The sequence below is a fragment of the Cherax quadricarinatus genome, chromosome 62 (assembly GCF_038502225.1).
Source record: "Cherax quadricarinatus isolate ZL_2023a chromosome 62, ASM3850222v1, whole genome shotgun sequence".
In the NCBI taxonomy this organism is placed as follows: Eukaryota; Metazoa; Arthropoda; class Malacostraca; order Decapoda; family Parastacidae; genus Cherax; species Cherax quadricarinatus.
Genome location: NC_091353.1, coordinates 3110856 through 3132608, shown reverse-complemented (window position 1 = coordinate 3132608; position 21753 = coordinate 3110856). Strand labels below are relative to the sequence as shown.

The window sequence follows — 21753 nt, the reverse complement described above, 5'->3', positions numbered from 1 at the left end:
GCCAATTTCGCACAATTCAAGAAATGACAATTTCAAAATAGAGCCAAGAATAAACAGTGGAGACATTCCTGGCACTAAAATAACATTTTCTCTGTTCATTAGTCATGTCCCCAGGCCTCTCCTACATTATGCTTCCTTCCCATTTTTAATTTTTATTCGCACAAAAAATAGAATATTTACTGTTATGCAGACTACTGCATTATTGTAATAATTGTATAAATAATGTCGGTGCATTCCTAAATGCATATTAGACTGGCCTGATGGACACGTATTAGACGAATGATGTCATATGTGTACTCTGGAATATCGGCAAAAATCGAACATTTCTGCTACTTTGAGCTCAATTTCAAGCTACTTTCAACCCTGAAATCAATCAGAATCATGTCTATGTCTGCAATATCTTCTCTTCTACCAAATGAAAGCAAGAAACTGAGAATACAACCATAAAAACCACATGAAAATATACAGAAAAATTGCTGTTTTAATCCAAAAACATGGTCAAAGTTTTTTTTTCTCCATTGTGTATTGCATGCTTTAGGATTTTTTTATATGGTGCACACTTACTGCAAAGACCCATTCTCTTATATCTAGGCCCAAATTTACCGCTCACAGCTTCTCTGAGTAAGCTGAGCTCATGGTGTAGTACTATGGGACTGACCCGGGTTTCGAAGCTGTAGAACAACGAGACCCACACCAAAAGGGTTAAAACAATAATTTGGTTGAAAAGGTGTTCTACTGCTAATATGAACATCTTCCATTATAATAATGATAATATCATGACTACATTTTGTATGATAGGTATATTACTGTTTCATATAGTGTAATTAAAAATGTGCTGTACTTGAAGTGTGTTTTCCTGTATGTTAAATTTGTTTTATTATTGCCTGGAATTTTCTTGCAGATTTGTTCATATCCACTGCCACTTCCCACTGGAGTACAAGTAATCCATGCATCACCAGCTGCTGGCCACCTAAGCTCTGCTTCCATATACCCAGCATGCTATGCACCGTATGTGCTGGTGACCGCTTGTTCTGATAACACTGTCCGCTTCTGGAGGTGCCGCATGTCTGGTGAGGGAGAAAACTTCCAGATCCAGTGGCAAGAATGGCATATGATTAGCAAAGATGGCAAGAGTGCTATTAAAGTGCCAGGTAATTAAGAACAAAATAGGGAATGTGAAGCACAGACAATAAGAATAAAGAATAAGAAAGACACTTGTGCAATATTTGGGTATCATTATTCTGGAAACATTTGCCAGCCAGTGACTTCTTCAGTCCAGTGTAGAGAAAGTTGGAAGATGAGGAGGAGTTTGAGATAATCAGTTTAGTCCATCAAGGGACTGATTATTTCAAATTCCTCCTCATCTTCCACCTTTCTCTGCACTAGACTGAAGAAATCACTGGCTGGCAAAACATTACCAGAATAAAGATACCCAGTTGTTACACAAGTGTCTTATTTATCAACTTGTTGCTTTATTAAACCATTAACCCCTTGTCTGTCGCAACCCCAAATCCTGAGGTGTCTCCTGGTGTTGCAAAATTTAAAAAAAAAAAGTTTTCTTATGAAATGATAGAGAATCTTTTTCCGATTGTAATGACACCAAAAGAACAAAATTTGATGGAAAACTGACTGAATTATGCTCTCGCGAAGTTAGCGACCTCGGCGATATTTACGAATTGGCAATTTCACCCACTTTGAGCCCTATTTACGGCTAATTCCACTGTTCCAGTTGACCAAACTCATAGCTATTTCTTTAGAACTCCATTTTTTCTATCGATTGAGTACAAGAAACTCCCCATTTACTGATTTCAACTACCCAATAACGTGGTCAGAAATTTGCAAATTGGCCAATTTCACGAAAATTAAAAAATATGACAATTTCAAAATAGGGTCCTGAATGAACAGTGCAGACATTCCTGGCTCTAAAATAACATTTTCTTTGTTTATCAGTCAAGTTTCCAGGCCCCTCTGATATTACTCTTCCTTTCTATTTTGAATTTTTATTCAAACAAAAAGTAGAAGATTTACTGTTATTCAGACTACTGCAATATTGTAATAATTGTATAAATAATGTCAACCCATTCATGACTGCATATTAGAATGGTTACTTGGACATTTATTGGAAAATGACACTATTTGTTTACTTTTAAACATCGGCAAATATCAAACGTTTCCCCTACTTTGAGCTCCATTTCAAGGTTCTTTTCATAGTAAAACCAATCAAAATCACCTCCATTTCTATATGTTTTCCATTCTATCAAGTGAGACCAAGAAAACGAGAATACGACCATAAATACTATATGAAAATAGACCACAAAGTCGGCATTTTAATTAAAAAAAACGGTCGGAGTTTTTTTTTCTCATTATGCACTGCATTCTGCAGGATTTTTTTTATATGGTACACACTGACCACACAGAACCATTCTATCACATGTAGGCGTACCAGCTTTCTCCTGCTTGACTTGAAGTCGTTAGAATTTTTGAGTATATATACGTCAAAAACGGTGGCTCGTAAGACATATATATACGACCAAAACAGTCAAAGGGTTAATAAAGAATAAGATGACATAATGTTTAACTTTTTTTTTTTTTTTTTTTTATTTTTTCTCCAACAAGTCAGCCATCTCCCACTGAGGCAGGGTGACCCAAAAAGAAAGAAAAACCCCCCAAAAAGAAAATACTTTCATCATCATTCAACACTTTCACCTCAGTACTTTCATCATCATTCAACACTTTCACCTCACTCGCACATAATCACTGTTTTTGCAGAGGTGCTCAGAATTCAGCAGTTTAAAAGCATATATGTAAAAGAAACACAACATATCCCTCCAAACTGCCAATATCCCAAATCCCTCCTTTAAAGTGCAGACATTGTACTTCCCATTTCCAGGACTCAAATCCAGCTATATAAAAGTAACTGGTTTCCCTAAATCCTTTCACTAAATGTTACCCTGCTCACACTCCAACAGCTCGTCAGTTCCCAAATACCATTCATTTCCATTCACTCCTATCTAACTCGCTCACGCACGCTTGCTGGAAGTCCAATCCCCGCGCCCACAAAACCTCCTTTACCCCTACCCTCCAACCTTTTCAAGGACGACCCCTACCCCACCTTCCCCTACAGATTTACACGCTCTCCATGCCATTCTCTCTAAATGATCAAACCACCTCAACAACCCCTCTTCAGCCCTCTGACTAATACTTTTATTAACTCCACACCTTCTCCTAATTTCCACACTCCAAATTTTCTGCATAATATTTACACGACACATTGCCCTTAGACAGGACATCTCCACTGCCTCCAACCGTCTCCTCGCTGCAGCATTTACAACCCAAGTTTCACACCCATATAAGAGTGTTGGTACTACTATACTCTCGTACATTCCCTTCTTTGCCTTCATAGATAACGTTTTTTGTCTCCACATATACCTCAACCCACAACTTGCCTTTTTTCCTTCATCAATTCTATGATTAGCCTCATCCTTCATAAAGCCATCTGCTGACATGTCAACTCCCAAATATCTGAAAACGTTCACTTCTTAAATACTCCTCCCCAATTTGATATCCCATTTCTCTTTATCTAAATCATTTGATACCCTCATCACCTTACTCTTTTCTATGTTCACTTTCAACTTTCTACCTTTACACACACTCCCAAACTCGTCCACTAACCTTTGCAATTTTTCTTTAGAATCTCCCATAAGCACAGTATCATCAGCAAAAAATAACTGTCAATTCCCATTTTGTATTTGATTCCCCATAATTTAATCCCACCCCTCTCCCCTATAATTTTTACAGTCTCTTTTGTCCCCCTTCCCTTTATATAAAGGAACTATACATGCTCTCTGCCAATCCCTAGGTACCTTCCCCTCTTTCATACATTTATTAAACAAAAATACCAGCCACTCCAACACTGTATCCCCCCCAGCTTTTAACATTTCTGTCATGATCCTGTCAGTTCCAGCTGCTTTACCCTCTTTCGTTCTACGTAATGCCTTGCGCACCTCCCCCACACTCTTATCCTGCTCTTCTTCACTCCTAAAAGATGTTATACCTCCCTGGCCAGTGCAAGAAATTACCACCTCCCTTACTTCATTGACATTTAAAAGTTCCTCAAAGTATTCCCGCTATCTACTCAGTACTTCCAGCTTCCCATCTACTAACTCTATCATCTGCTCTCCTTTTGCATTGTCTCGCCACTCTCTTCACCTTCTTTTGCTCTCCATATACTCTGCTCTTCTTATGACACTTCTGCTTTGTAAAAACCTCTCATAAGCTACCTTTTTCTCTTTTATCACACCCTTTACTTCATCATTCCACCAATCACTCTTTCCTCCTTCCTCCTGCACCCACCCTCCTTTAGCCACAAACTTCTGCCCCACATTCTAATACTGCATTTTTTAAATTATTCCAACCTTCTTCAACCCCCCCACTACTTATACTTGCACCAGCCCACCTTTCTGCCAATAGTTGTTTATATCTCGTCCTAACAAAATATGAACCCCAACGTTGAAAAACTCCTCCTCCTGTATAAATTACTTAATGTAAAAAGAAAAACTTAAGTTTTTCTACTTTACATTTAGTTTTTGTTTTTAGGTTACCTTGTCTTGGTGGAAGACAACCAGTGTGTTATAAAATCAAAAAGAGTGTTGCAAACCTACATGGATTGGTATCATTAATGTCATAACAGTGTATAAGTCTTTTTGGATTTGATTATGTGTGAATGATGGTGAAAGTGTTTCTTTTTTTATGAGTTACCCTGTTGCAATGAGAGACAGCTGGCATGTTGAAAAATAAAAATGAGTGTTGTTGCCGAGGAATTTGCTTAGCTGTTTCTCCTGTATCTGTCATACAAGGCTCTGGAGAAAAAAGCTTGAGGAAGGAGGAAAGACTTGTTGAAGATTGTTAAAAACTTTTAGGTATGGTGTATAATAAACTGATATGCCTTGTGATCCCTCAAGAGTGAGGGGGGAAGGGGGCTCTTCATCCAAGGAAATAAACCTATCCTCCCTTTCCTTTGATCGAATCTGATTGCCTACCATTCCCCCGACACTGTGATTACTACGGGTTTTGCACTTTCCCATGAATGCAGTAGCAGTCCTGTGTATTGTGATGTATACTGGAACTGGAGAGTTGGGAAATGGTCTTTTACCTTAACCCCTAAACGGTCCAAACGTATATATATGTTTTTTCAACATTTGAAAGCATGTAAAAAAAGTAGATTTTTTTTGTACATTTGAAAACGTGTAAAAAAACTTTGATCTACTTTTTTTTTCCCAACAAGTTGGCCGTCTCCCACCGAGGCAGGGTGACCCAAAAAAGAAAGAAAATCCCCAAAAAGAAAATACTTTCATCATTATTCAACACTTTCACCTGAAAATATGTAAAAAAAATATGTAAAACTATGTAAAGTATGAAAATATGTAAAATATGAAATATGAAAATAGTATGTAAAAAAAACGTAGGTCTAATTTTGGAGCACTACGCATGTGAACGTAGATCTACTTGGACCGTTACGGGTTAATTTGATTGGAATACTCTATATATATTTGTTAGTAAATTCATATTATTATTTTCTCTTTTAGGCCTACCTCTTCACGTGAGTGCAGCATATAGTGGTAGGATTGCTTGTGCTTACCAAACACCAGGACAGGACTCTGCATTTTCTACAGGATCAGATGGCAGTATACAGTTTTCATGCTCATTAGCCATCTACGAGTGTGAATCAACAGGAGGTGAGAACACTCTTACTGATGGAAAAGTTACCTGTGCCCTTCTTCTTGTTCCAGGCCACCCATGTTATGATTCATTGATCACTTACTGGACCATAACATTCTACAAGCTTTCACCATTCTAGGGAGGTGCCTTGATATTTTTGAAGGGTCCTTGATCCAAGGAATTGGAGCTCTCCCACCCCCTCTCTCCTTCCCCTCAGATCAGACCTGTTACCCCTGCCCCCCTTCATTTCTTGGGAGCTATATGAACCCTACAGGTTTTGTGCTTGTCCAAGAATAAAATAATAATTGTTTTATTTTGTTGTTTTATTATTTTAATATTTTAATTTATTATTTTTATTTTTTATTCTATTATTTATTCTATTATTTATTTTATTTATTTTATTGTATTTTTTCCACACTGGTCATCTACCAAGGTAGGGAGACCCAAAACAGTTACCTTGCCCACACTTGAACAGTATGTTATTTAAAACCACTTGTCTATTTATGCCTATATAACATTTTCACACAAGCCTGCTGGATGCTCATTCCCTTTAAACTCCTTTACAACCATACCTGTGATGACCTTACTCCTCCTGCCTTCCTCCTTTTCATCATTGTATGCCTCTCCATTCTCTCTGTATGCCCAAACAACCACAGAAACCTCTTAGCCTCTGAATTATACCCTCATTGACCCTACATTGTCTTTTACTTTCTGTGCTCTGAATCTCTGCATGATGTTGACACTGGACATTGCACTCAAAAATGACATCTCCACTATGTTTAGCCTCCTTCTCTCTGTAGTTATTCAAAACTCATGCCTCGCACCCATATGGTGAATGTTTTCTTCTTCCTTGGTTCACCCTGTCTTTATAGGAGATGGCCATTGATTTAAAATCTTTATAATAATAATAATAATGTTGTACAAGAATGGTATACAATACCGACAATATCTCCACGACTACGGTGCTCTTCGCACATACTCCAAGGTTGAGGGACTGATTACCTCATCTTCTGTACATAGTTCCACTGTCTTCAAGTTCTGTCCTGGAATTTGTGTTGATAAAGCCACTGGATGGTGAAACGTCTACAATAAAGATACCCAGATGTTGCACATGTGTCTTAATTTCATCAATAATAATAATAACCACATGAGTTTCGAAGTCAGGTGTTTTACTTCACTGCAGAACTTGTACTCAGTACTGTAATTATCGTTGAACTAATGCTAGTTAATTATAAGTTTAATGAAATTTTTTATTTCTGTGTCAGGAAACAATGTGTGTACTTATATATAATGAAAAACCTTAAATTTTTAGGATCACAGTGGGTGCTGGAAGACAAGTTTGATATACAAGATATCGTGAGCAATCCTGGAGAATGTAGCATGGCTGATCTTGATCTTGCTTACCTTTCAAAAGTTGCTCAGGGACGCTCCACCACCAGACTGACATCTACTTTAAGCTCGGAGGACTTGTCACAAGCATATCATACGTCATCTGTGTTCTCAGTTGATGCCATACATTCTGTGTCTAGTGAGTAGCCACACATTTTGTGTAGTAAATAGCCATACATTGTATGTATGGCTGTTTACTACATTGTGTGTGTAGTAAGTGACCATACTTTGTGTGTAGTAGTAGACATACACAGATAAGCCTAGCCTGTGGCCAGATTGTGAAGGGTTAGAAGAATCCTCAGGGTAGGGGTTGGGTGTGGTGGTGTGTACACTAAGTATATATGTGTATAGTATTTGTGTATGTATATGTATGGTAAGTCTCCCTGTGTATGTATGTATATAGTAAGTATCCATGTGGGGTTCTAGTATGGCATTTTATTATGTGTCACTACAGACAGTGAAAGAGTCCCAGAATGGAGGGTTTGACACTTGATTTCTAACATACAGAATCATAGGAGAAAGAAACTTATGACAGTGTTTTGGTCTAACTTGGACCATTAAGTAGGTAATGATCCAAGTTGGACCAAAATGCCATCATAAGTTTGTTTCTTCTATGTGTATGTTTTCTGTGTATTCTTCCAGCCACAGTATTGTGCCATTTCTTTCTGTATAGAATCAAAAGTGCCTCACATACGTGGACCTCAGAGCTTGAAATATGGGTGGGGTAGGGGATACTCATGTTTGATCCAAAGAAGAGGGGGGTAGCCTCAGTTCTTTGAATCATGAACCCTTCTCCATCAAGACCCCCTCCTCTCTCCTTAAGAAGAGTTGTATATGAAGAGCAGTATAGTGTGGAGAGGTGACCTGTAGCTCAGTGTTAGTGATATTTTGGCTCCTATTGGAAAGGCCTGGGTTTAATCCTGGAGTGGGATGAGGCATATGGGAATTCCTCTTATACCTGTTGTCTGTGTTCATCTAGCAGTAAATAGGTACCCATGTGTTACTTGAGCATTGTGGGTAGCATCCTGAGGGTGCTACCCACAATGTTGGACTTAGAAATGAGCTGAGGTAAAATGAAAGCTCTTAACCTTCAAATTCAACATGTAAAAAAGCTCCTTTAATCTTACTTCACATTTTTATGTTAAACAGAAACACATTTATAGTAGGTGATTACGAACAGTATTTCCTTGACAAACTAATAAATTACTATTTGTATGTGTGTATATAAAGTTTTATTGACTATTTTCCAAATGAGGATAATTAGAAATGTAAATGCTGATGGATAACATTTACTTTACCAGGTCAGTTGTTAGTCCCAAGTCCCAGTACTCTGCACTCGCTTCGTAATCAGCGCTTTGACAAACGGGGCGTTAGTGTGAAGCAAAAACATCCTGTTCAAATTGACTGGGTGTCACAAGAGGATGGCTCACACCTCTTGACAGTTGCTATTGGCACTAAGGTGTGTGTGCTTTAACACTGTGGGGGACTTGTAATGTTGGCTTAGATTTATGGCCAAGCAAAAGAATTACAAAGAAAAAGGAGATGGAGATTTGCCGAATCACATTTAACTCGTAATGATTAAATCGATTCATTTAACTCACATTATGGTATTAGAGAGAAGGTAATTAGCAGTGAAAACAATTTAGCAGATAACCAAGGTATTAAGGGCTATAAGATTTGGTTCACTGATGAGGAGGAGGTAAGAAGTGAGGGAGGGAGACTAACCTCCACTTCCAATTCATTTTATGTATAATTTGGACTTATTCTTGTAAAAAGTTTATTTCATAAAAATAGGTTAGGTTATTTTTCTATTAGTTTTAATAATAGTGATTATGTGTGAATAATGGTGAAAGTGTTGAATCATGGTGAAAGTGTTTTTTGTTTTTTGGGTCACCCTTGCCTCGGTGGGAGACAGCCAGCATGTTAAAAAAAATAAAAAATGGCGACAAGAATAAATTTGCAGCTGTGAGACAGAGGGAGGGAGATTACTTGTGCTTAGAAATCAATAGTCTTGGTCATGGTTAACCCAGATACAGTAAATTTTGTATTATTATATTCTTGGGAGATTGTGTAATATATTGGTTTTGGTTTGTAAACTAAATGTACATTGATTTAGTATATGAAAGGTAGTACAGATATACCTTGTGGCTTGATACTGGTACAATTGCTTTATTATTCTTCCCCAGATTTTGGCATACACAAGTGTCGCAGATGACATAGCTATGGTGAGCTGTCAGGGCAAAATGAAGGATAAAGAATCTCGGCCTCGTCCAGTGTTGCAGAAATCCCTCTCTTTGCATGCACTCTCAGACACTAATTTACCAAGGTAAAAGTCTGTTCATTATTATATTTGACTGAAAAACAAATAATAGAATATTATTTTCATTTTTTTTTTTTTGTTTTGAAGGATATGCGACATAAAAAAATTATAATTTTTAATAAAATGTGAACTTTGTTACATTTGGTATTGGAAGAATTGATTGAGCATAATGAAGCAGCCTGCTGTCTCCTGATTAGCAGTACTACAGTACTCCTTGCGCTGAATGACTACTCAGGTTTAGTATTTCATGTAAAGATTGAAATCAATTAGTGTAGGAAGAAAGGTTGGCTACTGTGAGAGCATGAAAAAGATGTGGCAAAGTTGTGGTGTGGATCTCAGGTGCTTTATGATATATTCTATATGGGTTTAGTGCTTCCTTACCAATATAAGTTTTTAAGCAAACTGGCTGTCTCCCACCAAGTAGGGTTAACCCCTTCTTCTTTCAACAAACCAGCCGCATCCCACCGAGGCAGGGTGGCCCAGAAAGAAAAACAAAAGTTTCTCTTATTAACTTTAGTAATATATATACAGGAGAAGGGGTTACTAGCCCCTTGCTCCAGCATGTTAGTCGCTTATGCAGGAAGAATTTTGTTACACTTCCCCATGGGATAAGAGGAAATGAACAAGAACTAGTAAGAAAATAAAAGAAAACCCAGAGAAGTGTGTATACAGCCTCTCCTCGCTTAGCGAATTACTCGTTTACTGATGCCTCAGACTTAGGATGGGCTCCTGACCAGTATTTATACCTAAATAATGTATATCAGAGCTGATTTCCTCTATTCTGTTTATTCCAGTATACAGTACACCACTGTATAAACATTTAAAAATATACCAGAAATGTTATAAATGGTGCACAGGTGACATTAAAACAATATCAAAGATGGTTGACACAAACCCACTACCATTATAGTATTCTCCTCACTTAGTGAAGAATTTGTTAAACGACGTGGTCTTAGGAACGGAACTCTGTCGTTAAGTGAGGAGAGGCTGTATATATGCTTGTACATGCATGTGTAGTGTGACATAAGTGTAAGTAGAAGTAGCAAGATATACCTGAAATCTTGCATGTTCATGAGACAGAAAAAGACACCAGCAATCCTACCATCTTTTCTCTTTCAGCACACCGGCCGTATCCCACCGAGGCGGGGTGGCCCAAAAGGAAAAACGAAAGTTTCTTTTACATTTAGTAATATATACAGGAGAAGGGGTTACTAGCCCCTTGCTCCTGGCATTTAAGTCGCCTCTTACAACACGCATGGCTTACGGAGGAAGAATTCTGTTCCACTTCCCCATGGAGGTAAGAGGAAATAAACAAGAACAAGAATTTTTTTTTTATTATTATTATCACACCGGCCGATTCCCACCAAGGCAGGGTGGCCCGAAAAAGAAAAACTTTCACCATCATTCACTCCATCACTGTCTTGCCAGAAGGGTGCTTTACACTACAGTTTTTAAACTGCAACATTAACACCCCTCCTTCAGAGTGCAGGCACTGTACTTCCCATCTCCAGGACTCAAGTCCGGCCTGCCGGTTTCCCTGAATCCCTTCATAAATGTTACTTTGCTCACACTCCAACAGCACGTCAAGTATTAAAAACCATTTGTCTCCATTCACTCCTATCAAACACGCTCACGCATGCCTGCTGGAAGTCCAAGCCCCTCGCACACAAAACCTCCTTTACCCCCTCCCTCCAACCCTTCCTAGGCCGACCCCTACCCCGCCTTCCTTCCACTACAGACTGATACACTCTTGAAGTCATTCTGTTTCGCTCCATTCTCTCTACATGTCCGAACCACCTCAACAACCCTTCCTCAGCCCTCTGGACAACAGTTTTGGTAATCCCGCACCTCCTCCTAACTTCCAAACTACGAATTCTCTGCATTATATTCACACCACACATTGCCCTCAGACATGACATCTCCACTGCCTCCAGCCTTCTCCTCGCTGCAACATTCATCACCCACGCTTCACACCCATATAAGAGCGTTGGTAAAACTATACTCTCATACATTCCCCTCTTTGCCTCCAAGGACAAAGTTCTTTGTCTCCACAGACTCCTAAGTGCACCACTCACTCTTTTTCCCTCATCAATTCTATGATTCACCTCATCTTTCATAGACCCATCCGCTGACACGTCCACTCCCAAATATCTGAATACGTTCACCTCCTCCATACTCTCTCCCTCCAATCTGATATTCAATCTTTCATCACCTAATCTTTTTGTTATCCTCATAACCTTACTCTTTCCTGTATTCACCTTTAATTTTCTTCTTTTGCACACCCTACCAAATTCATCCACCAATCTCTGCAACTTCTCTTCAGAATCTCCCAAGAGCACAGTGTCATCGGCAAAGAGCAGCTGTGACAACTCCCACTTTGTGTGTGATTCTTTATCTTTTAACTCCACGCCTCTTGCCAAGACCCTCGCATTTACTTCTCTTACAACCCCATCTATAAATATATTAAACAACCACGGTGACATCACACATCCTTGTCTAAGGCCTACTTTTACTGGGAAAAAATTTCCCTCTTTCCTACATACTCTAACTTGAGCCTCACTATCCTCGTAAAAACTCTTCACTGCTTTCAGTAACCTACCTCCTACACCATACACTTGCAACATCTGCCACATTGCCCCCCTATCCACCCTGTCATACGCCTTTTCCAAATCCATAAATGCCACAAAGACCTCTTTAGCCTTATCTAAATACTGTTCACTTATATGTTTCACTGTAAACACCTGGTCCACACACCCCCTACCTTTCCTAAAGCCTCCTTGTTCATCTGCTATCCTATTCTCCGTCTTACTCTTAATTCTTTCAATTATAACTCTACCATACACTTTACCAGGTACACTCAACAGACTTATCCCCCTATAATTTTTGCACTCTCTTTTATCCCCTTTGCCTTTATACAAAGGAACTATGCATGCTCTCTGCCAATCCCTAGGTACCTTACCCTCTTCCATACATTTATTAAATAATTGCACCAACCACTCCAAAACTATATCCCCACCTGCTTTTAACATTTCTATCTTTATCCCATCAATCCCGGCTGCCTTACCCCCTTTCATTTTACCTACTGCCTCACGAACTTCCCCCACACTCACAACTGGCTCTTCCTCACTCCTACAAGATGTTATTCCTCCTTGCCCTATACACGAAATCACAGCTTCCCTATCTTCATCAACATTTAACAATTCCTCAAAATATTCCTTCCATCTTCCCAATACCTCTACCTCTCCATTTAATAACTCTCCTCTCCTATTTTTAACTGACAAATCCATTTGTTCTCTAGGCTTTCTTAACTTGTTAATCTCACTCCAAAACTTTTTCTTATTTTCAACAAAATTTGTTGATAACATCTCACCCACTCTCTCATTTGCTCTCTTTTTACATTGCTTCACCACTCTCTTAACTTCTCTCTTTTTCTCCATATACTCTTCCCTCCTTGCATCACTTCTACTTTGTAAAAACTTCTCATATGCTAACTTTTTCTCCCTTACTACTCTCTTTACATCATCATTCCACCAATCGCTCCTCTTCCCTCCTGCACCCACTTTCCTGTAACCACAAACTTCTGCTGAACACTCTAACACTACATTTTTAAACCTACCCCATACCTCTTCGACCCCATTGCCTATGCTCTCATTAGCCCATCTATCCTCCAATAGCTGTTTATATCTTACCCTAACTGCCTCCTCTTTTAGTTTATAAACCTTCACCTCTCTCTTCCCTGATGCTTCTATTCTCCTTGTATCCCATCTACCTTTTACTCTCAGTGTAGCTACAACTAGAAAGTGATCTGATATATCTGTGGCCCCTCTATAAACATGTACATCCTGAAGTCTACTCAACAGTCTTTTATCTACCAATACATAATCCAACAAACTACTGTCATTTCGCCCTACATCATATCGTGTATACTTATTTATCCTCTTTTTCTTAAAATATGTATTACCTATAACTAAACCCCTTTCTATACAAAGTTCAATCAAAGGGCTCCCATTATCATTTACACCTGGCACCCCAAACTTACCTACCACACCCTCTCTAAAAGTTTCTCCTACTTTAGCATTCAAGTCCCCTACCACAATTACTCTCTCACTTGGTTCAAAGGCTCCTATACATTCACTTAACATCTCCCAAAATCTCTCTCTCTCCTCTGCATTCCTCTCTTCTCCAGGTAAGAAAATAGAACAGAACCCAGAGGGGTGTGTATATACATGCTTGTATATGTATGTGTAGTGTGACCTAAGTGTAAGTAGAAGTAGCAAGACGTGCCTGAAATCTTGCACGTTCATGAGACAGAAAAAAGGACACCAGCAATCTTACCATCGTGTAAATCAATTACAGATTTCTGTTTTACACTCACTTGGCAAGACAGTAGTACCTCCCTGGGTGGTTGCTGTCTACCACCCTACTACCTAGTCCTCTCTATGCATTTCTTTTTCAACATGGCCATTTCCCACTGAGGCAGGGTGACCCAAAAAGAAAAAAACCCAAATAGAAAGAAAAAGCTTTCATCATTGTTTAACACTTTCACGTCATTCATACATAATCACTGTCTTTGCAGAGGAGCTCAGACATGACAGTTTAGATGTTACTCCAAACAGTCAATATCCCAAACCCCTCCTTTAAAGTGCAGGCATTGTATTTCCCACCTCCAGGACTCAAGTCTGGCTAACCGGGAAAAATTATTTGCGACCACTGTCAGCTTCAGAGTTATCTCTTGAGTTACCAGACCCTGCCATGTGGAGGCAGGGTCAGGTAACAGTATTTTCTCCCCACAAGGAATACTATGATGTTGAAGAACTCTTGATGTTAGGAATTGCCTGCCATTCCTCAGATACTGGAAGAATACTAGTGCTTTACCATGAAACATTAACTTAGTGTATTGTGTTCTATTTACCAGATGGATGAGGTTAGAGAAACTGTCACTGACAACAGCTGATGGACTGGCACCTCTGCCAATGCAGATGTCTTGGGTGCGGGATGGCATCTTGGTCGTTGGAATGGATAACGAAATGCATGTTTATTCTCAGTGGCACGTTCCAGGTAATGAATTCATTCTAAACATTTTTCACTTTTATCTTTGAAAAATTCAGCCACACTGAAATGACCCAGAAATTTGGTGATGGATATGATTATTATTTTTTATTTTTTGTGAAAAATGCATCTGGCATACTATCAAACACTTTCCAGTTTTAATCTTTATTGAGGGACCAGTGCTATTTTATAAATTATTTGTAGCTACAGTAATGTAGTATTGTATAAGTTTATCCTCTCTAACTTGTCATTAAATTCTTATCTGGCTCCCTAATATTGAGTTAGACGGAGATGATGTGCTCTACCATCCCACTTTGTAATAGTGACACCATAAACTAAGATGAAATTAGAAGATGATAGTCCTCATTTTTTCCATGTTCAATTTTTTGTTGTTGTCAGTCAATACTGCTTATATGAAAGCTAAACTAACACACATTTTCACTACATTCTCCTTGGAATATTTTAAGTATTGTAATTCACGTTATGATTTTATATTAGTCTACCCTTATCGAAAAACTGCATCAAAAGTTGACATGTTAAGTGTCCAGTATTGCTGTGGCAGAGTTGTGTTGAAAGGATGTGTTGATCTGTTATTAAACTTATAAAAGGCTTTTCTCTTAATTAAGTCAATTTTCAAGAAAGAAAATAAGTTCAGTGTTAGAAGGCTCTTAATTTTTTCTTCTTGGTGAAGGGTTGAATGACCCATATGGGTTTAAGGTGTTTTTGTGAATGTAGTAGCAGTAATACTCTTAACTCAGTGTCGCGAATACTGATCTACTTGAGTGGTGTACTATGTTTCATTTACATCTTATTTTCCTTCAGAGTTCTTTCCTAGTGCTTTGCAATCTTTTCTTTAAGTGTCTGGTATGAATGTCATATTCCTAACTTCTGTTACATTACTTGGTAATTTTTTTTTTAACTAATTGGTCATTTTCCACCATGGTAGAGTGGCCCAAGGAAGGAAATATGTTCACCATTAGTCTTTCTCTAGCTGCCTTTTCAGTACATAAGAACATTAGAAAGAAGAAACACTGCAGCAGGCCTACTGACCCATGTGAAGCAGGTTCATTCCCCCTCCCAGGATTAGCTCGATGACCCACCTAGTCAGGTCACTTCTACTTAAGGAAGGAGTACGGCATCAGACCTAGTAGCACAAGCTAGCCGGGTTCAACTCACACCCACTCATGTATTTATCTAATCTATTTTTAAAACTACACAACGTTTTAGCCTCTATAACTGTACTTGGGAGTTTGTTCCACTCATCCACAACTCTGTTACCAAACCAGTGCTTTCCTATATCCTTCCTGAATCTGAATTTTTCCAACTTGAAACCATTGCTGCAAGTCCTGTCTTGGCTGGAAATTTTCAGCACGCTATTTACATCCTCTATTTATTCCTGTTTTCCATTTATACACCTCGATCATATCCCCCCTAATTCTACGCCCTGCAAGAGAGTGCAGATCCCGGGCCCTCAGTCTATCCTCATCAGGAAGATTTCCGATACATGGGATCAACTTTGTCATCCTCCTCTGTACGTTTTCCAGAGCATTTATATCCATTCTGTAATACGGTGACTGGAACTGTGCAGCATAATCTAAATGAGACATAACCACGGATATAGAGAGTTGAAGAACAACCCGACGACTTCTGTTATTTATACTTCTAGATGTGAAGCCTAGGATTCTGTTAGCTTTATTGCGAACACTAATGCACTGTTGTCTTGGTTTTACATTACTGCAAACCAGAACTCCTAAATTCTTTTCGCAATCCATAATATTAAGATTTACATAGTTTAGTTTATATGTGGCATGGTTATTTTCCTGTCCAACATTTAGAACTTTGCATTTGTTTATATTAAACTGCATCTGCCACTTCTCCGACCATTGCATCAGTCTATTTAAATCATCCTGGAGTGCTCTAGTGTCCTCATTAGAATGAATTTGCTTATGTCGCTATTTATTCCCTCATCTATGTCGTTTATGTAAGTAATGAACAACAATGGGCCCAACACTGACCCCTGCGGAACATCGCTTTTGACGTGCCCCCATTCTGATTTCTCCCCATTTATGCAAATTCTCTGCTACCTATTTGTCAGTCATGCCTCTGCCTGGAAAAAAAATTCTCCTATTCCGTGTGCCATAAGTTTCCTCAATAGCCTCTGATGTGAAACTCTATCGAAAGCCTTACTGAAGTCCATATACACAATATCATATTCAATACCATGATCTACCTCCTCAAACACCTTTGTGAAAAAAGTTAGTAAATTCATAAGACAGGAACACCCCTTTGTAAAACCGTGTTGAGATTCATTAATCAATCTGGGCCTATCAAGATGGCTACGAATTGCTTCAGCAATTATTGATTCCATAAATTTTCCCAGTATGGAGGTAAGGCTTATTGGTCTATAGTTCGAAGCTAAGGACCTGTCACCTGCCTTGTAAATAGGTATTATATTTGCCATTTTCCACTTATCAGGCACTTTGCCAGTTTGTAGTGATATGTTGAAAAGATTAGCCAAATGTATGCCAAGTTCCTCTTTACATTCCTTTAACACCCTTGCAAACAGTTCATCAGGGCCTGGGGATTTGTTAGGTTTTAATTTCTCTATTTGTCTGAGGACCCTGTCGCTAGTTACTGCAACCGTGCATAGTTTATTATCATCCTGTTCTACATAATCTATTATTTCAGGAATTTTGCTAGTATTTTCCTTGGTAAAAACTGAGCGGAAGTAAGTATTGAAAATTTCATACATAGCCCTATCATTGTCAGTGATCTGACCTGAGTTACTCTTAAGCGGGCCTATCTTGTCCCTAATCTTACTTCTGTATACCTGAAGGAACCCTTTTGGGTTAGTCTTTGAATCCCTTGCAATCTTAGCCTCATAATCCCTTTTTGCTTTTCTTATTCCTTTTAATAAAAGCATTAGTCAGAGGGCAGAAGAGGGGTTGTTGAGGTGGTTTGGTCATTTAGAGAGAATGGATCAAAGTAGAATGACATGGAAAGCATATAAATCTATAGGGGAAGGAAAGAGGGGTAGGGGTCGTCCTCGAAAGGGTTGGAAAGAGGGGGTAAAGGAGGTTTTGTGGGTGAGGGGCTTGGACTTCCAGCAAGCGTGCATGAGCGTGTTAGATAGGAGTGAATGGAGACGAATGATACTTGGGACCTGACGATCTGTTGGAGTGTGAGCAGGGTAATATTTAGTGAAGGGATTCAGGGAAACCGGTTATTTTCATATAGTCGGACTTGAGTCCTGGAAATGGGAAGTACAATGCCTGCACTTTAAAGGAGGGGTTTGGGATATTGGCAGTTTGGAGGGATATGTTGTGTATCTCTATACGTATATGCTTCTAAACTGTTATATTCTGAGCACCTCTGCAAAAGCAGTGATAATGTGTGAGTGTGGTGAAAGTGTTGAATGATGATGAAAGTATTTTCTTTTTGGGGATTTTCTTTCTTTTTTTTTTGGGTCACCCTGCCTCGGTGGGAGACGACAGACTTGTTGAAAAAAAAAAAAAAATGCCTCTCTTTTGACCAATGAGATGTTTTAATCTATTGTTCACCCATTTGGGATCGTTTTTGTACGTATATCATGTTACTCATTCCTGTATCAGTTTTTTCCCTCCAATTTTTTTCAATCTAACTTGTGATGTTTAGCTTAGTTTCTTTAAAACAGTATTTTCCTATTTAATCTTACAAATATTTTAAATTATTATACAGTTTTATATTAGCAATGATATTAATGTTATTCATACATTTTGATATTTTTCCTGACAAGCATCAACAGATCAGAAGAATATACAACAACAACAGCAAGAAGCAGTGAATGCTAAGGATGAGGGTCGAGAATTAACGAAGGCAGACCTGAAATTATATCTGCAAGAGTCATCACACAGTGCTAAATCTGCTACTTCAATGTCACATGTTGCATCCTTCTCAATTCTGTCTGCTCTCGATAATAAAATGAAAAAAGGTAAGTGCATGGTTGAAGAAGTGTATCTCTTATTTTTCACAGTTGAAAATGTTTTATTATCAGTGTTATGAATTTTGTTAAAAATACGTTTTAGCTATATTTTTCTCAGAAAATTCTTCCTCTGTAAGCCATGCGTGTCGCAAGAGGTGACTAAAATACCTGGAGCAAGGGGCTAGTAACTCATTCTCCTGTATACATTAAATGCCGATGAAGAAAGGGAGGTGGTAATTTCATGCACTGGCCAGGGAGGTATAACATCTTTTAGGAGTGAAAAAGAGCAGAATGTAAGTGTGGGAGAGGTGTGCGAGGCATTACGTAGAATGAAGGGGGGTAAAGCAGCTGGAACTGACGAGATCATGACAGAAATGTTAAAAGCAGGGGGGGATATAGTGTTGGAGTGGTTGGTATTTTTGTTTAATAAATGTGTAAAGGTAGAAAAGTTGAAAGTGAACATAGAAAAGAGTAAGGTGATGAGGGTATCAAATGATTTACATAAAGAAAAATTGGATATCAAATTGGAGAGGAGGAGGAGTATGGAGGAAGTGAATGTTTTCAGATACTTGGGAGTTGCCGTGCCAGTGGATGGATTTATGAAGGATGAGGTTAATCATAGAATTGATGAAGGAAAAAAGGCGAGTGGTGCGTTGAGGTATATGTGGAGACAAAAAACGTTATCTATGGAGGCAAAGAAGGGAATGTATGAAAGTATAGTAGTACCGACACTCTTATGTGGGTGTGAAGCTTGGGTTGTAAATGCAGCAGCGAGGAGGTGGTTGGAGGCAGTAGAGATGTCCTGTCTAAGGGCAATGTGTGGTGTAAATATTATGCAGAAAATTCGGAGTGTGGAAATTAGGAGAAGGTGTGGAGTTAATAAAAGTAATAGTCAGAGGGCTGAAGAGGGGTTGCTGAGGTGGTTTGGTCATTTAGAGAGAATGGATTAAAGTAGAATGACATGGAGAGTGTATAAATCTGTAGGGGAAGGAAGGCGGGGTAAGGGTTGTCCTCGAAAAGGTTGGAGGGATGGTGTAAAGGAGGTTTTGTGGGCGAGGGGCTTGGACTTCCAGCAAGCGTGCGTGAGCGTGTTAGATAGGAGTGAATGGAGACGAATGGTATTTGGGACCTGACGAGCTGTTGGAGTGTGAGCAGGGTAATATTTAGTGAAGGGATTCAGGGAAACCGGTTATTTTATATAACCGGACTTGAGTCCTGGAAATGGGAAGTACAATGCCAGCACTTTAAAGGAGGGGTTTGGATATTGGCAGTTTGGAGGGATATGTTGTGTATCTTTATACATATATGCTTCTAAACTGTTGTATTCTGAACACCTCTGCAAAAACAGTGATTATGTGTGAGTGAGGCGAGTGTTGAATGATGATGAAAGGATTTTCTTTTTTGGGATTTTTTCTTTTTGGGTCACTCTGCCTCGGTGGGAGACGGCCGACTTGTTAAAAAAAAAAATGTATAAAAGAAGGGTTGGTACCTAGGGATTGGCAAAGGGCATGTATAGTTCCTTTATATAAAGGGAAGGGGAACAAAAGAGATTGTAAAAATTATAGGGGAATAAGTTTACTAAGTATGCGTGTTGTAAGAGGCGACTAAAATGCCAGGAGCAAGGGGCTAGTAACCCCTTCTCCTGTATACATTACTAAATGTAAAGGAGAAACTTTCGTTTTTCCTTTTGGACCACCCTGCCTCGGTGGGATACGGCCGGTGTGTTGAAAGAAAGAAAAGTTTGCTAAGTATACAAGGAAAAGTTTACAGTAGGGTTATTATTGAGAGAATTAGAGGTAAGACAGAGAGTAGGATTGTGGATGAACAAGGAGGCTTTAGAGTGGGTAGGGGATGTGTAGATCAAGTGTTTACCTTGAAGCATATATGTGAACAGTATTTAGATAAAGGTAGGGAAGTTTTCATTGCATTTATGGATTTAGAAAAGGCATATGATAGAGTGGATAGGGGAGCAATGTGGCAGATGTTGCAAGTATGTGGAATAGGTGGTAAGTTACTAAAGAGTTTTTATGAGGGTAATGAGGCTCAGGTTAAGGTGTGTACGAGAGAGGGAGACTACTTCCTGGTAAAAGTAGGTCTTAGACAGGGATGTGTAATGTCACCATCATTGTTTAATATATTTATAGGTGGGGTTATGAAGGAGGTAAATGCTAGGGTGTTGGGGAGAAGGGTGGGATTAAATTATGGGGAATCAAGTACAAAATGGAAGTTGACAGTTACTTTTTCCTGATGATACTGTGCTTGTGGGAGATTCTAAAGAAAAGTTGCAAAGGTTAGTGGACGAGTTTGGGAGGGTGTGTAAAGGTAGAAAGTTGAAAGTGAACATAGATAAGAGTAAGGTGATGAGGGTATCAAATGATTTAGATAAAGAAAAATTGGATATCACATTGGAGAGAGGGAGTATGGAAGAAGTGAATGTTTTGAGACATGTATTTGAGATTTGACGTGTCAGCGGATGGGTTTATGAAGGATGAGGTTAACCATAGAATGATGAAGAAAAAAGGTGAGTGGTGCATTGAGGTATATGTGCAGACAAAAAACATTATCTACGGAGGCAAAAAAGGGAATGTATGAAAGTATAGTAGTACCAACACTTACATGGGTGTGAGGCTTGGATTGTAAATGCTGCAGCGAGGAGGTGGTTGGAGGCAGTGGAGATGTCCTGTCTAAGGGCAGTGTGTGGTGTTAATATTATGCAGAGAATTCGGAGTGTGGAAATTAGGAGGAGGTGTGGGTTAATAAAAGTATTAGTCAGAGGGCTGAAGAGGGGTTGTTGAGGTGGTTTGGTTATTTAGAGAGAATGGATCTAAGTAGAATGATATGGAGAGCGTATAAATCTATAGGGAAAGGAAAGCAGGGTAGGGGCCATCCTCAAAAAGGTTGGAGGGAGGGGGTGAAGGAGGTTTTGGGGCGAGGGGCTTTGACTTCCAGCGAGCATTCATGAGCATGTTAGATAGGGGTGAATGGAGATGAATGGTTTTTTGGGACCCGACGAGCTGTTGGAGTGTGAGCAGGGTAATATTTAGTGAAGGGATTCAGGGAAATTGGTTATTTTTATATAGCTGGACTTGAGTACTGGAAATGGGAAGTACAATGCCTGCACTTTTAAAGGAGGGGTTTGGGATATTGGCAGTTTGGAGGGGTATGTTATACAGGTATATGCTTCTAAACTGTTGTATCTGGGCACCTCTGCAAAGACAGTGATTATGAGTGCGGTGAAAGTGTTGAATGAGGATTATAGTATTTTCTTTTTGGGGATTTTCTTTGTTTTTGGGTCACCCTGCCTCGGTGGGAGACG

General features: G+C 39.1%; 1 protein-coding gene across 10 annotated transcripts in view; it reads left to right on the top strand.

Annotated features, from left to right (window-relative positions):
* The window catches only part of Rbcn-3A (rabconnectin-3 alpha), a 237540-nt gene that overhangs the window by 57121 nt on the left and 158666 nt on the right, over window positions 1–21753 (top strand). For 9 of the 10 annotated variants that reach the window (XM_070098327.1, XM_070098328.1, XM_070098325.1 and 6 more), the window contains 7 exons: window positions 902–1151; window positions 5586–5735; window positions 7031–7246; window positions 8409–8566; window positions 9294–9433; window positions 14343–14485; window positions 18252–18446. In XM_070098327.1, the coding sequence (XP_069954428.1) occupies window positions 902–1151; window positions 5586–5735; window positions 7031–7246; window positions 8409–8566; window positions 9294–9433; window positions 14343–14485; window positions 18252–18446 (1252 nt within the window). The remainder of the gene's footprint in view (window positions 1–901; window positions 1152–5585; window positions 5736–7030; window positions 7247–8408; window positions 8567–9293; window positions 9434–14342; window positions 14486–18251; window positions 18447–21753) is intronic. The other variant, XM_070098320.1, reaches the window with a different exon arrangement.